Below are 19,708 nucleotides of genomic sequence, written 5' to 3'. Positions count from 1 at the left end.
ACAAAGAAATTGTTAATACTAATTTATACATGATTCATTACTTTAAACAGTCAAAAATCATTTAAAACGTCAAAAAATATATATGAAATGCTTCAAACTTTACATGTAGTGCCAGTTCTCAAATCAAGGGCGTAGAACGGAAGAGATGAATTGGCAATAAACTCTCCGCCACTCTTTTTTTTACACAACGTTTGTATGAAGCTGCAACCATTACACCATGTTCCACATGACATCTTAAGTAATTAATAATAATAAAATAAATTAAAAACAATGACTTGTCCTCTGTAATAATCTACAAGAGCTTGTGTGCCAATTGCGCTTCTCATTTCTGAATCAAAATGCTGAATCGCTAATGGTTTGGCTTTGTTGGCACCAGATGGCGCCACATTTCACGAAAGCAAATCTTAATATATATAAATTACGTGTCACGTTGTTTGTCCGATATGGACTCCTAAACTACCGAACCGATATCAATCAAATTTGCACACCGTGTGTAGTTTGATCCAACTTAAAAGATAGGATAGCTTACATCTCAATTTATACCCGCAATATTATTTTATTGCAAAATATTTGTTTATTATTTGATAGTCACAATTCTAACAGATGGCGCTGTGTTCAAAGTACCAACGTTTCACATAAGCTACAATTTAATGGCATTACCACCAAAAATCATGGTGGTCCCCATGACTGGTGTTCTCCTACCGTCTCCCTTGAATAGTTTGCTACTATGTAATATAACAAAAACCTTAGCCACAGCAACGCTTAGCCGGTCTGCTAGTTTACTATCATTTCAATTACGTACTAACGTATACTACTGCATCTAGCGCCATCTACTTTTAACCTTATAATCTAATCAATGCTTAAAGGAGTGTAATGCGAAATTTACACACATTTGTGTTTGACGTGACAACGTCTGATAAATCTATGAACGCCGGCACGCACGATAAAGTATGACTCATTGTCCCTTTACGCTCATTGTACGCTTGCGCTTGTATCTATCTCTCTTCAACTCGATTGGCCTATTGTCCCCGAAGGTTAAAAGTATGCAATCATTTCATCAATGTTTTGTTATAACGTTGTCACGTTAAACTTTCGTCCGTAAGCCGACTTTACAACCATTTTTAGTCTATCTTAATTTAACAGATTTTAACTGTTAAACAAATTATTAAGGGCCTCATAGCCTAGCGGTCTTATTAAGTGGCAGCTAGGTGACGGGTACCGGGTTCGATTCCCGGTTCGAGGGCAAGTTTTAATTTAATTTAAATTTGTTAATCTGCTTACGTAATACTTGAACGGCCCTTTAGTCACTTTTTGCATGCCTTCCTACTTCTGTATGAAGAATAACATCGTGAGGAAACCGGCCGGAACCCAAAAAGTCGACGGCGTGTGTCAGGCACAGAAGGCTGATCACCGACTTACCTATTAGATTGACAAATCATGAAACAGATTCAGAAATCTGAGGCCCAGACCTAAAAAGGTAGCGTCACCGATTTATTTCACGTTTACACATAGAGAACAATATTGTATGAACTTGAGCAGCTGTCAGTGGAAGTAAAATTTGCCAGGCCGATATATCTCAAAAATTTAGCTCTAATATTCGTCAGCCATCATTAAAACAAAGAGTGCGGTCCATCCGGTGAACGGTTTACATCCGGAACCGCGGCCATCTTGGTCCGAATACTGCTCCCAGAAGTATCCCGTCTTTTTGTATTGCGATATTATGTTACCTAAAATCAAATTTGTTGTATAAATTCGTGTATGTTTTAGTGTTTATATAGCTATGTATAATAAATTGTGCTAATAGATGCAGTGGACCGAAAAATTATTCTGATATGTTGGAGAATGTTGCCATGGAATGAAAAAAATCAAGTCAAAAATAATAATAATCTTTATTCATTTTTCCTCACAAAAACTTAGTACATAAACAAGTGGCAGTTAATAAATTTAGGGAAAATTCTAATTTGTGTGAGACTGATGCCTGGTAAGAGTACCTGTGTTACAGGTCATCAGGCCTCCACCCCTTCAGATCGACAGAAGGTCTTAAAGAGTAGAGAAAAATTGAGTGAGAATAAACAATCATTATTACATAGGCTGCAACGTTCTCAAAAAAATATTTAGAAGGATACACATACCCCATATGGGGTATATGTGTGTGGGTGTGTGTCTGTGTGTTAGTGTATGAACGTGGGTGTGTGTCTGTGTGTACTAGAGTGTGTGACTGTGTATGTATTATTACTAAATTGTTATTCTAATAAACCTACAACTATTTACACTATCCATAATTATTACCAAAGATTAAACATAAAATTCAGTATCAACTTTATACTCAACTATTTAATTATGGTAAGCATTTACGCATCAAAAAGATGAAGATTAACGGACAACAACGACAAGAACGAGCGTAAATCGCAGTAAAACAAATGTAGTATATTAGTATGTGTGTATGTCATAGGCCGACAACGCCCTTGCGACTAATCTGGCTTTAGTTACACGGGCGATATCTTAACATGTAACCAACTTATTCGTAAAGCGAATGAAAAGGCGTAAATTTCATTCGGTTTTTTTTTCTATAAGCTATTAGACATATTTTATTAAGTTTCGCACTAGAAATTTGGCTTTGTAGCGAAAAGGCCATCCGTTGCCCACTTAATTTTCCAAATTATTCCTATCTACTTAACACAATTTAGCATATCACACCACACTACACCTCACCATAAGACCTGCAAGTGCGAGCGAGGCAGACAGATAAATATTTGATCACCCGAATCCTCAGTTCATAATGCGTCGACTATAGATTTCTGTAAATATAATATTGTGGGGGTTGTAACGCTTTTACTTACCAACGACATTAGATTTCAGTTTCGTATGAAGCTCTTCCGCTCTACTGGCGTGAGGTCCTTCCACACTCGCATAATGTTTCAGTGCGGATAAGGCCAAATAATTTATATTTATCCAGACTTGACCTCTCCAGTATGGAGGATCGTGTTCCGTGTTACGTTTCATGTACAATGGAGCGGATTTTGATAGGGACCTGAAATTAATAAGTTAATAGAACTCTTTGGTAACCTAATGTATTATATTGCATTTATTTGTCGTTTTTTTTTGTGAATTAGCGGCAAATCTAAAGAAGGATGGGCCCACTGCTTTTTTCAGTGGTTCAATGCGACGATGCAACCTCTTTAGGTCTTGGCCTCAGATTTCTTAATCTGTTTCATGGTCATTTTTTAAATCTAATAGGCAAGTTAGGTGATCAGCCTCCAGTGCCTGTAAGCCGTCGACTTTTTGGGTCAAAGACATGTCGGTTTCCTCACGATGTTTTCCTTCACCGTTCGAGCAAATTTGAAATGCGCACATAGAAAGCAAGTCCATTGGTGCACAGCCGGGTATCGAACCTACGATCTCAGGGATGAGAGTCGCACGCTGAAGCCACTAGGCCAACACTGCTCTTTCAGTGTGTGATGTGTAGAGAGGAACGGAGATTACTTCGAAAAACAATAAATAATTGGCAACTTTCTACATTAAGGCGGCCAATGGCTGGCCATGCGTCATACTCGTGAACGGGTGCTACTTGTGGTGACTGGTCGTACTTGAATTCGTGTATGCGGTGATGTTAATTATTTCGACTATGTATTTGCGTGTTGTTCCTACGAGAATGTAAGTGCGTGCTCCTAGAAAACATAGGGTCGCGACAAGAGTCACCTGTCGCATAATATAAAAAACCTGCACAAAATTAAGAAATATCTGCCCTGAACGTACCTTAGGCCATATGGTGACCATAGTAGACTCGGCTTGTCCAAAACAGCAAGGATTTTCCCCAAATTATCGCTTTTCGGACTCAACACTTTCAGTAACATTGGGAATAGTGATATGTAACCTGAAATTAAAAAATCAACAATTAGTAATATGGGAGCGTTCAAGTTTACGTCACGCAATTTTTGGAGATTATTGACACACACACACACACACACACACCACATCCTCACCTCATGTAACGCACCGTAACGTACCCAAGTACAGTGCTGTAACCAAGTATAGTAAACCGTTTTGTGACCACCTATGACTCTTTATACCTAAAAGTAACCATTATGTGGTGTAAAGTACTAGAAAGTCGAAAAAAATATTAACAATAACGCGTAATTCAATCCCCGCCCCGCATCGTAACGTTTTACAAAAGGACCCCCCCCCCTCCAAAATTCGTTACGTAGTATTTGAGTCTGTTTAACGAATTATAATTAAAACTATAAAATATATTTAATTTACGTGTAGAACAGGACGACTCTTGCTCGTGAGGAAACATCATGTGGAATGTCTTGCTTTGGACCAAAAAACTTGACATATTCATAGTCATCACGAAACATACAGAAATCTTAACTAAGGGCTCTAACGCCTTTTGACGTGACAACGTCTAATACCATAAATAATTGTCCCGTTACGCCAATTGTCCCATTACGCTCATTTTACGCTTGCGCCGTTATTAACAGACTGGTTCTCCTGGCCCTTGGTATCACAAACAATCTTGGCCTTCAAACATATACCCTAGGTACTAAGAACCTACTTGGAGATCATTAAGTTCCTTAAAGTAGACTTAAAGGTGCTGCAACTGCTGCAAATTCTCTTTTTATTATTTACAGACACTGTAGCCGAGTCGGTAACTCACCAAAAGCCGACGCTACCAGCCTGGGCTGAGGTGGACTTGTGACGGAGCGTACCACTTTCAATCCTTCTCCAGGAGATTTAGACGCTTGACGAACTAACTTCACACCATCTGTATGCAAACCTGAAAGATGATTACGTTTGAAATTAAGTAAGAGAAGGAGAAAAAGAAGAAGAGGTTTTTATAATTGCCCATATTTAAACTGCACTTGCGAGTTTTTAGGTTATGTGAGTGTCCATGAGCGGCGGTATCACTTACCATCAGATGATACGATGTTCTATAAAAAAGGCCGGCAACGCACTTGCGAGGCTTCCGGTAGTGTGTGTCCATGAGCGGCGGTATCACTTAACATCAGCTAAGCCTCCTGACCGTTTGTATGATGTTTTATAAAAAAGGCCGGCAACGCACTTGCGAGGCTTCTGGTAATGTGAGTGTCCATGAGCGGCGGTATCACTTAACATCAGATGAGCCTCATGGCCGTTTGTACGATGTTCTATAAAAAAAGGTCGGCAACGCACTTGCGACCCTTTCGGTAATGTGAGTGTTCATGAGCAGCGGTATCACTTAACATCAGATGAGCCTCCTGGCTGTTTGTTCAATATTCTATAAAAAAAGGCCGGCAACGCACTTGCGAGGCTTCTGGTAATGTGAGTGTCCATGAGCGGCGATATCACATAGCATCAGATGACCCTTTGACCTTTGTTGGTTTCGTTAAACCCATGAAATAAATTGGTGATTGTCTTCCTCATGCCCCTTTGTCCCCTGTTCATAAAACTCACCATAATCAGCATATGAATTTGAATGAGACGCCCAATGCAGCTTATTTAATAATTTTTCATCGCCAAGTTGTTCACGAATCGCTTCAAATCTGTAATATGACAAAATATCTCATTTTTGACATAGTCATTAACAGACTTATTCATTAATAAGTCATTAATAATTATATTAAGGTCACTTAATGTCATTAATTCCTTAAGAACTCTATTAGCTGTCAAACGCTGCCTATCCTATGTTCCGAATTTGAGCTCACTTCAAAGCGTTCTTAATTTGAAATTTTTCGAATCGAAAGTATTTAAGCCAATTAAAATTTAAATTAAGAATTAGACGTTTCGAGTGATTTATGGTCAGCGAGAGAGCATTGACAACAGACTGCCAGCTTTTCCCTTCATTTTATTGATGTCAAGCTATTATCTATGGCAACGCTTGTTTATTCTATAATCGGTAGTCGATTGCGATGCGTTCAGAAATTTGTGTTTCATAGCTATGTGAAGTCTTTGGTCTGTTTTAAAACTTTTGTATTAAGTTTTGCCACAAACATTATGTAGGTGATACGATGGATTTCTCTTACGCCCGAACCCAATAACCTATCTCAATCCATAATCCACCATCTGAATCCACAATCCAAATGTTGCAACAAGTGAGCCAATAACCAATCGACGGATTGTAATAGACATCTGTCGATACAAGCTATCCATGGGATGTCGGATCGGTGTCTGTGGATAGACCTTTGTATGAAAATGTCAGTTGACAAAAGCTCGATTTCAACAGTTAATTATTTTAACAGATTTTAACTTACACCAGTTTTTTAAATAATTAAAATTTTAATGTTATTTGTACGGTTTTATTTACTTTATTTGGTTTACATTGATTATCAAATATGAGTGAAAACTCGATAAAATGGAACGACAAAGAGCATTTTATCTGTCGCCAAAAATGGATTGCCTCGTAGGGTTTGGTTATTGGGATGCAGATAGGAGATCGATCGACTGTCACGGTCTGATCTCAGATTGCTTTCAATCTGAGATTGTGGATTGATTATTGGGTTCGGGCGTTAAAGAACTCCAAGTGAATATTAAGAGATAATTTCCCTTACTTAGAAGTATCCCTTTGTAGTGCAAAGGCGATAACTGTCATGGCGTCGGCTGCGGCAAACATCCAACAACGGAGATCGACGTGTCTCTCGATTTCCGAGGGATGGGAGGCTCTGAAAATTAATTTTAACCAAATTAACGCAATTATAAAATAATTCATTTTAATGTGGTGCAGCAATACATTTTACGTTTTTGAGTCAAAAAAATCTATTTGATAGTAAGAAAATAAATTGTTATTGAAAGAAATCTGAAAAAAAACCCAAAATGGTCACAGATTAACAAAAACGTAGCATCTTTGTAAATAATATGTCATTAAAATTAATGAATGAAACAGATTCAGAAATCTGAGGCCAAGACCTAAAGAGGTTGTAGCGCCACAGATTTTTTATATAACTAAGGAAATTATTATAAAAAGCGAACTATACAAATGGATAGAAATATTACATAATTAAAAAAATAGATATATAATTGCTGCTGAGGTTTGCTGCTGACCTTGGATAGTCATCAAGACCTGAAGTCAATGTTTTAGGGTTTAGCTGAATCCCGTCATCTTCCCTTCCTCTCCATCTGTAGGACGTGGGTTCGATGCCTTTTTGACTATTAAGGAACCAGTTGTACCATGCCTGAAAGTTATTTATTTTATTTATTAGTAATTCATAAAAAACAAAGTATTTCTCAAAAAAGTACTAGGCTCCCATAACAGATAAAGAGTATGGGTTCGTTTCTATACTGAATTTAATGCAAATATTAACTTAAAGGGCTATTATAATCTTCACACACCTGAAGTCTTGGAAACATTCTTTCCAACATTCGCCGAAGCTTGGAATCATGTTGGAAGAGATTAGGCCGACGTTGGACCATATTTGCGATCTGTATCAGCAACATAGGCGGGTTGGCCGCCGCGTTGCTTTGCACTACGAACTCTTTAGGCACTCGTGCCAAAGATTCCGGTCCTGGAATAATAATTGTAATAAAAACTACACTACGGGAGAGTTCAAGTATTACGTCACGCAATTTATGGAGATTATTGACCCCCCCCCCCCATTTAACGCGGCGTAACGTTTTTCTGTACCCAAATACACTACTGTACCCAAGTATAGTAAAACGTTTCGTGACCACCTAGTGACTCTTTATACCTAAAAGTTACCATTATGTGGTGTAAAGTACTAGAAAGTCGAAAATAATATTAACAATAACCCGCCCCGTATCGTAACGTTGTACAAAAGGACCCCCCCCCCTCCAAATTCGTTACGTAATACTTGAACGCTTCCTTCACCACTTGTAATCTTAATATATATATATATATATAAATTAAGTGTCACGTTGTTGGTCCGCTATGGACTCCTAAACTACTGAACCGATTTCAATCAAATTTGCACACCGCGTACGGTTTGATCTAACTCAAAAGATAGGGTAACTAACATCTCAATTTATACCCGCAATATTATTTTATTGCAAATATTTGTTTATTTTTTGTTACAATTCTAACAGATAGCGCTGTCTTAAAAGTACCAACATTTCACATAAGCTATCTATCTATCTTGAATAGTTTACTACTACGTAATATAACAAAAACCTAAGCCACAGCAACGCTTGGCCGGTCTGCTAGTTAAACTATACTTTCAAGTTTAAAATTTCTCTTATATCTATTAATTTTAATTAGAACGTTTGACTTGTCTTAAAATAATTAATTAATAATCTGGACATTTTTCACGACACATTTTCATATATTTTCTCGGAAATCTCAATAGAAGTAATTTTTTGGACTCACCCAATATCTGCTCACGAGGTATCCAGCCCTCGACATTGATAAGATCCAACCAATGAGCGGCGATGTCCATCTGAATATCTGGAGACCAGCGACCTACAAGTAGACCGTGGAAACCCTCATCCCAAAGGAAACCTCGAGGGAAGAATGACCTGAAGTTGAGAAAGAGAGACACGTTTTAAAGTGGAGTACTGTTATTAAGTACCAGGCTTTCAGAATCTATAAGGAGCTATCTAATAACTATTTTATTAAATTTCTTATATTTAAATGATTATTATATAACACCGGCTATGCTCAGTACGTTTTTCCTTTTTGTAGTTGTACTTCTTTTGGCGCGTTAGGGAAAAACTAGAGTATATGCGATGCGCGCTCACATCGTCACAAAAAACCGACACCCTGAAGTAAGCTATAGTTAATATTTTAGTTTTTCTACAAACGTAGAATAAAATTTTTGAAAAGATTTTTACGCCAAAGAAGTATAAATTCTAACGCGTGTACACACACGTTTAATTTTTTCAAGTTATACTTCTTTAGGCGCGTTATGAAAAATTGATGAGAGTGAAATTTTACGAAACGCGCGCACTGTGACACAAAATTAACAGAATGAAGTTGCCCACTAATTGAAGTTATACCTCTTTAGGCGCGTTATGAAAAATTGATGAGAGTGAAATTTTACGAAACGCGCGCACTGTGACACAAAATTAACAGAATGAAGTTGCCCACTAATTGAAGTTATACCTCTTTAGGCGCGTTATGAAAAATTGATGAGAGTGAAATTTTACGAAACGCGCGCACTGTGACACAAAATTAACAGAATGAAGTTGCCCACTAATTGAAGTTATACCTCTTTAGGCGCGTTATGAAAAATTGATGAGAGTGAAATTTTACGAAACGCGCGCACTGTGACACAAAATTAACAGAATGAAGTTGCCCACTAATTGAAGTTATACCTCTTTAGGCGCGTTATGAAAAATTGATGAGAGTGAAATTTTACGAAACGCGCGCACTGTGACACAAAATTAACAGAATGAAGTTGCCCACTAATTGAAGTTATACCTCTTTAGGCGCGTTATGAAAAATTGATGAGAGTGAAATTTTACGAAACGCGCGCACCGTGACACATAATTAACAGAATGAAGTTGCCCACTAAATCGCTCATTAAGTTGAGGAAAAAACACTACCAACAAAACAGAAATGGAACCTCTGTTAGTGGCGCATGTTGGCCGCCTCTGTTCACTGTGTATTTTTTTTTTATGGCTCTGGCACGGTTTGTGCATTAGCCAGCGTCAAGTATAGGATTTTTTATAATTCGTGCTTGTCTTTAGAAATTCGACCATGTCCTCCATGTACGGTTTAGGCACTCGCACAACCCTCCCAAAGGCCGAGAACAAATTTAAATTAAATTAAAACTTGCCCTCGAACCGGGAATCGAACCCGGTACCCCTCACTTAACTGCCACTTAATAAGACCGCTAGGCTATGAGGCCCCCCACTGTGTATTTATATTTATCCACGTGCTTTGAGTTTCTACATTTAAAAACGTATTTTCATTTTGTTTTATAGCCAACGGACTGGAGGCTCATATTCTGATGTTAAGTGATACCGCCGCCCATGGACACTCTCAATGCCAGAAGGCTCGCGAGTACATTGCCAGCTTTTAAGTAATGGTACGCTCTTTTCTTGAAAATCGGTTTGAAATCACAACGATTCTAAAGAAGTTTCACTTCAAAAAGTACCAGGCTCCCATAAACAATAAAGAGTTCTCACCTACTCGGTACTCCGGTATACAAGGCCGCCTTCCAATAAGGCACTGGTTCGCGTGTGTATTGTGACTGCACTCTGCTGGTACCATCGAAATAACCAATACCACCAACCATGTTCGACATGGCCGCCTTAGCAATGGCTATATCCGCATCGGAATAACTGAAAAAATAAATAAGTATTTTATAGGATTTTGTTATTAGTAAACAGGCTTAAAAATAGAGATAATATCTTAATATATATATTTCTTGTGTGCGTGTGTATGTGACTGAACTCCTCCTAAACGACTGGACCAATTTTGATGAAATTTTTTGTGTGTGTTCAAGGGGATCTGAGAATGGTTTAGATTCATAAATTAACCCGGCAGATGGCGCTGCAGTCGGTACTTTCATACTTTGTTTAGTATCCTATTCGCTTGAAACATCATGCAGGACAACGTCTGTCCGGTCCGCTAGTACATATGTATAAACTTAATAACATTTTAATTTAATAATAAAAAAAGGGTGCGTGTACTTATGTACGCGCGTAAGTTATACTTCTTTGGCATTATTAAAAAGAGTTTTTGATTGCATGCAAATAATTAATTACAATTAAATAATCAAAGACTGGAAAAGGAGTCATTAAAGTCAATAAAGTTCAGTTTACATTTGAAAAATTAAATAAATAAATATTTATTATTATTCTCTTTCATTAAGCGTAACATAAATTATATTATTATTCGAATGTTGTTTTTAAATTATGTCCAATGCCGTAGCATCTTCCGTGGGCAACTTCATTCTGTTAATTTTGTGTCACGGTGCGCGCGCATCTTAAAATTTCACCCTCATAAATTTTTCATAACGCGCCTAAAGAAGTATAACTTCAAAAAACGACGGGTTGCACTCCGGGAGTTCTGGCAGAAGTGAAAACTTGAATATTAACGTTGTGCATTTTGGATATTTTGGAATGGTTAGGGAATAATTTTGCACGAATTGCTTTAATTATCAGTATAAAAGTACTATCATTTATGTGGTATAATAAAATATTTATTTATTGCGCTCTCGTACACAAACATGACAATTTTTATTACATTAAATACGCCACGCCAGCTGTCTACTCTCCATCTGTCTTACGAATTTTCGATCAGGTCACGTGTCCTGACGCGAGTTTAACATTTTTTACCCATTCCAACGCCGCTAAAAAAGTTTTCACTCCAAAAATATGTTAATTACCTAACTATTTCAGAATTTAAGCAATACAATTCTGGAAGCTGGAATACAAGGCTGGAAGGAATACATTAGAGATCTCCTTTAATAGAAATATCTACTCCCTGAATTTCTCCACCATATAGAAATATCACTTTATGTTATCCTATTACAAATTATAATTTAATTCCCTTTTTCTTTTGGAGTTTGACAATATTTTAGAATGATAAACTCCCCAACCACAAGTACAAAATTACGTAAGCACACATAGGTTTGTTTACAAATTTCTCCTAAACTGAAAGTCAAATCTGGATAATTCATGACAGATATTCAAACATTTCTGGATATCTATATATATATAAAAATGAAACCCGTTTTCCGTTGTCACGACATAACATGAAAACGGCTTGACCGATTTGTCTGATTCTTTTTTTATAATATTCCTTGAAGTACGAGGTTGGTTCTTACGGAGAGAAATTTTAATTTTTTTTTAGTGAAAACAACACTTTTCTATGTTCCCATACAAAATATTCGTAATAATATTTAAAGGCAATTTGAACTTTAATACCATAAAGTTCAAGTGTTAGTGAAGGGGTTCCGGGAAGGTAAATTTTTATTTTTTGACATAATGTATTTGTTGTATTATCAACTTTCTTTTTTTTATGTTACTAGCTAGACCGGTGTCCCAAATAGCAGAATAAGTATTTAAAAAAAATAAAGATTCGACTGTTAGGCGGTACGATGTTCGCCAGGCCAGCTAGTATACAATATTGGTAAATAAATATTAAATCGGCTTAAATAAATACCCTTTGTCTTTCAATTTAAACTCCTCTTCAAATCGTGCATCAAAAGCCGTCTTCTTCTGTTCCAACACCTTGGTGTACTCCTCCCCTTTCAGAGGTGGTCCTGATAGGTCCTCCGTGGTATACACAACGTCTAGCACAAATGGAGTTTCTACCAACATTTGTACTGGCACGAAGTTCACATCTTTATTCTAAAAACAGGGTAATACAATTATAAAAAAAAGGGTGCGTGTACTTATGTACGCGCGTAAGAAGTTATACTTCTTTGGCTTTCTTATTTTTTTTTTAATATTAAAATAATTAATAATAAATATTTAACGTTAATAATTTAATAATATTTAATTTTTAGTATATTATTCAATTATTAATTAATATAAATAATAATAATTATTATTATTCATTCAATTTATTAACTAGGTAGGTATGTTTCATAATCTTTTAACTAAGTAACAATAGGTCTTTGTGAAAAAGCATTGCTAAATTTCTTTGAAAAAAATAATTAAAACTCCTTAATTTGTTTAAAAGGTACTACAAAGGTCATTATGGTCATTCAAAATTCTTGGCATAGCTGCTAACTTCACGCATATTCTATTTCTTTTTACTTGTAGATTGTCTTATTCCCATCTCGCTCGCGCACGCTCGACGCCCGGCTGGTTTAAAAACTTCATACTGATAATTTTTTGTCACGGTGCGCGCGCATCGTAAAATTTAACTCTCATCAATTTTTCATAAGGCGCCTAAAGAAGTATAACTTCAAAAATATTTTCTAAGATTTATAATAAAAGTACTAGAACTTTGTGGGGACTAAAAAAGATTTGGGTATGTGTAAGGTAATCTAGTACCTTCCATCAATGTATAATTCAAGCTGCAACATGTCTTTTAGTTCATAGATATTTTTTTGAAGTTATACTTCTTTTGGCGCGTTAGGGAAAAATTATGAGAGTAAATTTAACGATGCGCGCGCACACCGTCACATAAAACCGACACTCTTAATATCTGCTCAAACATCGGTAAAACAGTCTGGGCCGCTAGCTGGCTCTTGCTCTGTTTTATCGACAAGTTGCATTGTCTGTCATGGCGTAGAGTTTTTCAGAGTCGTGTTTATTTAAACCAAGAAAACCAACGTGATAAAAAACATAGTGTTTATTGTAAAATATCATGATGAGTACATATTATATCGTTTCGATTAGAAGTGACCATTAAAATGGACAAGAAAAATGCAATTCGAAGAGGGAAACCTAAAGTGCTTGAAGAAAATTATTACGCCAAAGAAACATACAACATCTAACGCGTGTACATAAGTAAACACACTTTTTTAAAAAAATGTGAATTCGAGGTTTTTAGACAAGACTAAATGCCCAATTATCATAAATACTTTTTCACTTTACTTTATACTTTGTAGTCTATTATGTTCTAATATAATAGATGTGTATGTGTGTAAAATTTGTGAAGTCAGATTTTCTTGTATATTTTAATACATGTTGGTATAGGACTTATAAATAAATAAATTAAATAATTTAAAGAAAAAGGTATACAAAATTTTTTGAAGTGAAACTTCTTTATCGGGGATGGAAAAAATTTAGCGTAACATTTTTTCGTTACGCGTTACATTTTTCCGTTACGCGCCATCTTTTGAAGTGAAACTTCTTTATCGACGTATGGGAGAAATTTTGTAGCAGGTTACGCGCCATGTTGCTTTTTGAAGTCAAACTTCTTTATCGGCGTTGGAAAAAAATTTACACACATTTGTCACATTTTTCGGTTACGAGCCATCTTTTTCTTGTCCCTACCACGATTGAACCGAAGAGATTCGAAGCCATTAGTAACAAAAATATATAACGATAACAATGATAGTAATACTAATAATTCTATTACAATTAATGAAATTCTGTAATAATCTTAGTACTACATAGTAGTACAGTAATAAGGTAAAATGAAATAATTGTATTTGTATTCATGTCTATGATAATAAAAGCCTTTTGTTAAACTTTATCTAATTTAACTTTATTTAACCAATTTCTCTAAAATTGCATATAGTAGATCATTTTTCGAAAAATAAGGTCATAAAGAAGTTTCACTTCTTACGTGTGTACACCTAGTACACGCACACATTTTTATTTTACATTAAATTCATAATTAATTTACATGTTTATTAGAAATATCACAATAAAATATTTATTAAAAATAACTGTACCGTAGAAGTAAGTTCATTATCAGGTCCGAGAACAGCTAAACGGCCAAATGGATGTTTCTCTACCTTCAATAGAGAATAATATTTCTCCTTTAAGAGATGTAGCCCTGGTGAATAGGCATCAGTGAATGATGTGTGTATGAGCTTTCCTGAAAATTTGACAGTAATTTAATACAAATTTAATTAATACTATAAAATTAATATCTATATATATAAAAATGAAACCCGTTTTCCGTTGTCACGACATAACATGAAAACGGCTTGACCGATTTGTCTGATTCTTTTTTTTATAATATTCCTTGAAGTACGAGGATGGTTCTTACGGAGAGAAAAATTAAAAAAAAATTGAGTGAAAAAGTCTAAAAACAACACTTTTCTATATTCCCATACAAAATATTCGTAATAATATTTAAAGGCAATTTGAACTTTAATACCATATCATAAAGTTCAAGTGTTAGTGGAGGGGTTCCGGGAAGGTAAATTTTTATTTTTTGACATAATGTATTTGTTGTCTTATCAACTTTCTTTTTTTTATCTTACTAGATAGACCGGTGACCCGAATAGCAGAATAAGTATTAAAAAAAAATAAAGAATCGACTATTAGGCGGTACGATGTTCGCCAGGGCAGCTAGTAGCAAATAAAATTACATATTAACATATAACATCCTCTTTCGGTTGTCGGTTAAACATATGACATTTCAACATATTGTTACGAAGATGGGTTGACTAAAATGTTTTTCGATTTTTCCACAAGTTAGAGACGTTTTCAGCTGGTTGAAATGTGATTTCTGACCGTTTCAGGAGAGGGTCAATCACATATTAGAAAATCGTAATTTGCATAATGTTACCCTAGTTTTCAGGAGTCTGAAACATTACTTCAGGCAGGTTCAGAACATGTGTAGTTGAGTTGTACAGTCAGGGTACCCATTTTCAGGCGTTTTCAGGACTAGTAATACCCCTTTGATGAATGCATATTCTAGACCGAATTTTCTAAGTGTGGGACAAGAACGGAATGATACGCGAGAGAGCGGGAAGATTAGAAACTTCTCGATGGCAGACTGAACACTCTAGAACGGAGTACGACAAGGACGGAGCAATGTGCGAAAGAGATAAGAGTACGTACGTTGTAGAACTGTGCCATCGCTACTTCGATATATTGTTCGTGATATTGAAATATTTGTTATTTTTGTATTAGGTCACTTGAGTAAAGTAAATATTTAGATTAACTTTTTGTAGGTAAAACATAAAAATATGTAACATTTAATTTTTGATTGCCCTCAAATGGGTCAAATTTGGCCCTTTTTCGGTGGAGAACTTGTTTAGTAGCATCACTTGTGAAATGTCAGAATTCTACTTCTATTCTAATTCAGAGTATAGTAGTATAGGTCGGTTATCGAAATGGTAATGTTTGAAAAAAGATCAACATGTATAAAATAATAATAATATAATAGTAAAGATCAACCTAAACAGTAGCAAAAGCAAAACAATAATTGTCTCTTTTATACTCTTAAGCTTGACCGAGCGCGAGAGAGACGGACAGTCTTTTCATGATGTATTTGTGATTGTATTTCAGTTTGACATCACGTCTCGCGCTTATTCACAGACACTACACAAGCACAAAGTGTAAATGTGTTGAAGCCGCCAGCTTTAGATAACATACCTATAATACAGTTAACGAAATAGGCCTTTGTACCAAACAAATAGCTTGTAAAAATTGTATTATATGGGAAATACATAAATTATTGTTATACTCTTTTTAATATGTTAACTAAAAAAATACCAAGATGATAATTCTATTGGAGCACACCATGATTCAATCGCTCTCAGGAATGAGAGTTGCACACTCCAACCAATAATGCTCATAGCATCTTAGGGAGCGTTCAAGTATTACGTAACGAATTTTGGGGGGAGGGGGGGGGTCTTTTGTACAACGTTACGATGCGGGGCGGGGATTGAATTACGAGTTATTGTTAATATTATTTTCTACTTACATCACATAATAGTAACTAAAGAGTCACTAGGTGGTCACGAAACGTTTTACTATACTTGGGTACAGTACTGTACTTGCGTTACAGAAAAACGTTGCGACGCGTTACATAGAAGGGGGGGGGGGTATATTTCAAAAATTGCGTGACGTAATACTTGAACGCTCCCTTACCAATGGATAAATTGGATAAATTACCTTGATGTGGTATTAAGTGGACTCTAAAATTGCCGAACGATGGTGTGTAGCCCACTATTGCACCCTTTTCGCCCCACATTCGTGACTGTGGACCAAACCCTTGCGACTCATCCAATGCCCCATACCAAATTAACATAAATGCTTCATTGGCCTTATTCTGAAATACACAAATTGGAAATCATTTTTGAAGTTATATTTTGGTGCATTAGGAGTAAATTTTTACGATGCGCGCCCACCGTCACAAAAAACCGACACCCTAAAGTTAGCTATAGTCAACATTTTAGTTTTTCAAAAAAAGTTACCGCGTTAAAAGTTACAGTGTACAGTAACTTTATTCAAGATATTTATTTATTCAAGTCTTTCTAAACCACACGTGCTTTATAGCCCGGTCATTTTATACATAAAAATAGTGATCAAATAAAGAAAATTCCGACAAAGCCAAATCTTCGTAGAGACCTTAGGTTTACCACAAGGAATAAAGTGTCAAAAGTCCCCATCAGGCCCATGTGAGCTTAGGGACTTATTCGATATAAAATTCTCTATAAAAATGGTCCCCATGATTTTTTTTCTAAGACTCACTATTTCCCAGATATTGAGATTGTAAGAATCATGTTCTACATAGTATGCACACATTTCCGCGTGCGTGACGTAATATATGCGTTCATATATTACGTCACGCAATTTTTGAAGGTTATTGATTAGAGATATTATTATTATTGATGGAGATTATTATTTATTTCGTCGATGATAAAAACCCAGGGCATTTTAATTTACAATTCGTCATTTGAGATTTTAATAAATTATTTTGCATAAAATATAAAATACTAATATTTCATAAATTATCTTTACGAAAGTTTAATTTTAAAAATAGAATTTCTATAAGGTCGCCCTTCTCACTCTCTCCATCGCTCTCTCCCTTTTCTTCGACAAAAAGGCTGCACATCTTCGTGACGCTAATATTATTAAAGCGTTTCATTCGAAAAAAAATTACCCTCATGCGCCTAAAGAAGTTTCACTTCAAAAATTGTTTATTTAAGTATTTAATTATAACTTACCACAGATGTTATATTAATTCTTGCGGTCCAATGTCCACCATGCTCTCCGCCTGGCGTTTTTACAAAGCTGGTCACGATATTATGAGGTGGATCAGAAATTATTTGCTCCCCAAAGGTGAAACCGTCATGTCTTATCCAGCCGTAACTTGGTAAATTATCATTTTGTTCACACCAGTGTCTGAAAATGATTAAGGGCTTATTAATAAATATATATATATTAACTATGTATGCCTTAATTATTTTTAAAATAGCTGTGTTTAAGATTTATTTATTTATACTTTATTACCTTAATCAAAAACATACACATAACAAGAATAAAAAACAGGTTACAAAAGTTATAAGGCAACAAGCCGGCTTGTCGTTAACAAGCGATTTCTTCCAGGCAACCCTAATTTAATTAGGTTTGGAATAAAAAGTTTTAGTTATGTTAAAAGTCCATCAATTAAGAAGTACATTACCTGAGATTTACCAACTTTTTGTAAGAGTATGACCAACTTAAAGTAAAATTATTTTTCCTATGTAACTTACTGTGAGTGTGTTAAGTTTAGATTTTTTTAGGCAAAAGATATATATTATAAAAAATAAAATATTTAAAACCAGTTTGTTATCTTATTACAGTCTACTGTAGAATAAGTAGTTTGTGTCTGAAAGTGTACAATTTCTAATGAATGATTTCAATATTAATTACACTAAACTATAAAAATATGCAAATATACTTGAGAGCGAATTTATAAAAACAAAGTGTTAAATTATTATAAATAATATTTTTTACTAACCTGATACCCTTTTGTACAGCAGTACCCAACTCATACCACATCATACCAAACACAGGTGATTTTGGTTCACGGCTCTTCAAACCAAAATACACTCCCGGTCTATAACTTCCCCAAAAACGATCAGGAACGTCTAATCCTGATTCTTTCACTGCCTATATTATTTAATTTTGTATTAATAATATACTGTATTAAACTAATGTATCAAGATTTGCAGATTGTCAACAAGACATTGTGGCACTTTTGAAAATCAAGTTTTTGTAATTTGAAAACCATAAAAAAATATTATTCTTGAAAGTGTCCATTAAATATTGGTTTAATAATATGTACAATCCATGCTTCATAGAGGATACTGTGACTACATTACATGTTTACAAATAATGGCTATCAAAGTATGAAATTAAGTTAGATTACAAGTCACAAAAGGTAGAAATTATTTAAACTGACTCTAATCCAGAAGGGTGCCTAACAATCAATAAATATTGAATGAAACATACTAAGAAATGTGACCATTGCCTATCCCAAGGAAGGCAACTCCAATTCCATGTAATTAGAAGGCAAAACTAACTCACTTAGACTACAACACGTAGATGATTAAATAGAAACATGGATAGCCGCATGCCGGCACCAAGAATGTGCGTCGACTTACCTTTTCGCCGTCAAAGGGAGTATTCACCCGGGTTTCCAGGTACCCCAGGGTACCAATGTACACAGCTACTGATAAACATATTACACCTAACGTAGTTTTCCATACGGATACATATTTATATGATCGGGTTCGCGGCTGACTTTCTGAAGTACTGGATCCACTTGTTTCTATGTTGCTACTATGTTTACTTAGCGAGCTGGGCTTTCTATGCTTTACCATTTTACGCATTACGCGATATGTTTAATTTAAGTTATAATTGACACGTTACTATATCTAATTATTATTTTTAATTAAAAAATGATACAGCCAAGTGGAATATTGTAATTGGAATTTGGAAATCCTACATTGACAACTGTCAGTTGATAAGCGATTATTGACAACTAATCAAAACATTGGAATTGAGCATTGACGTGTCGTGTGTCAAAACGTTCGTACATTTATTACAAACAGTAAACACAATGAAATTAGTACTTCACGTTTGAATGGTATATCGTGTAAAGTATTATTTTAGGAAATAGTTGTTTTTCATTGCATCCTCCCAAATATTTTACATACAACTCGGTTATCGGTACGATTGTATTGTAAGAAAAAAATATTTCTCCCAATATTGTCACGAGATGGAGTTAGCTGCTATATAATACAAAATATAGGTAGGTTTTAAATTGGAAAAATAATAAATGATTTGTCAATATTCATTACGTAGACAAAACTGTGTGTTAAAAAGTGTTTCTGAAAAAATATATTAGTGAAAATAATTAAGATTTGAGGTATAAAACTTAGAAACGGAATTCTATTTTATTGATTAAAGACCCAAACGA

General features: G+C 35.2%; 1 protein-coding gene across 1 annotated transcript; it reads right to left on the bottom strand.

The window, feature by feature from the left end:
- Nucleotides 1-1,036: 1,036 nt before the first annotated feature.
- Nucleotides 1,037-19,253, bottom strand: LOC125058653 (mannosyl-oligosaccharide glucosidase). Its single transcript, XM_047662770.1, has 16 exons — nucleotides 18,891-19,253; nucleotides 18,245-18,396; nucleotides 17,469-17,646; nucleotides 16,414-16,570; nucleotides 14,235-14,380; nucleotides 12,044-12,231; nucleotides 10,060-10,215; nucleotides 8,297-8,445; nucleotides 7,306-7,478; nucleotides 7,018-7,148; nucleotides 6,528-6,638; nucleotides 5,434-5,522; nucleotides 4,658-4,777; nucleotides 3,757-3,874; nucleotides 2,841-3,031; nucleotides 1,037-1,727 (listed from the first exon to the last, which is right to left on the bottom strand). The coding sequence occupies exons 1-16, from the start codon at nucleotides 19,116-19,118 to the stop codon at nucleotides 1,591-1,593; spliced, it is 2,424 nt and encodes an 807-aa protein (XP_047518726.1). The 5' UTR covers nucleotides 19,119-19,253; the 3' UTR covers nucleotides 1,037-1,590.
- Nucleotides 19,254-19,708: the final 455 nt, after the last annotated feature.

Source organism: Pieris napi, chromosome 18 (assembly GCF_905475465.1).
Source record: "Pieris napi chromosome 18, ilPieNapi1.2, whole genome shotgun sequence".
In the NCBI taxonomy this organism is placed as follows: Eukaryota; Metazoa; Arthropoda; class Insecta; order Lepidoptera; family Pieridae; genus Pieris; species Pieris napi.
Note: the sequence above shows the minus strand (reverse complement) of the source record. Positions and strands in the feature narration are given on the sequence as shown.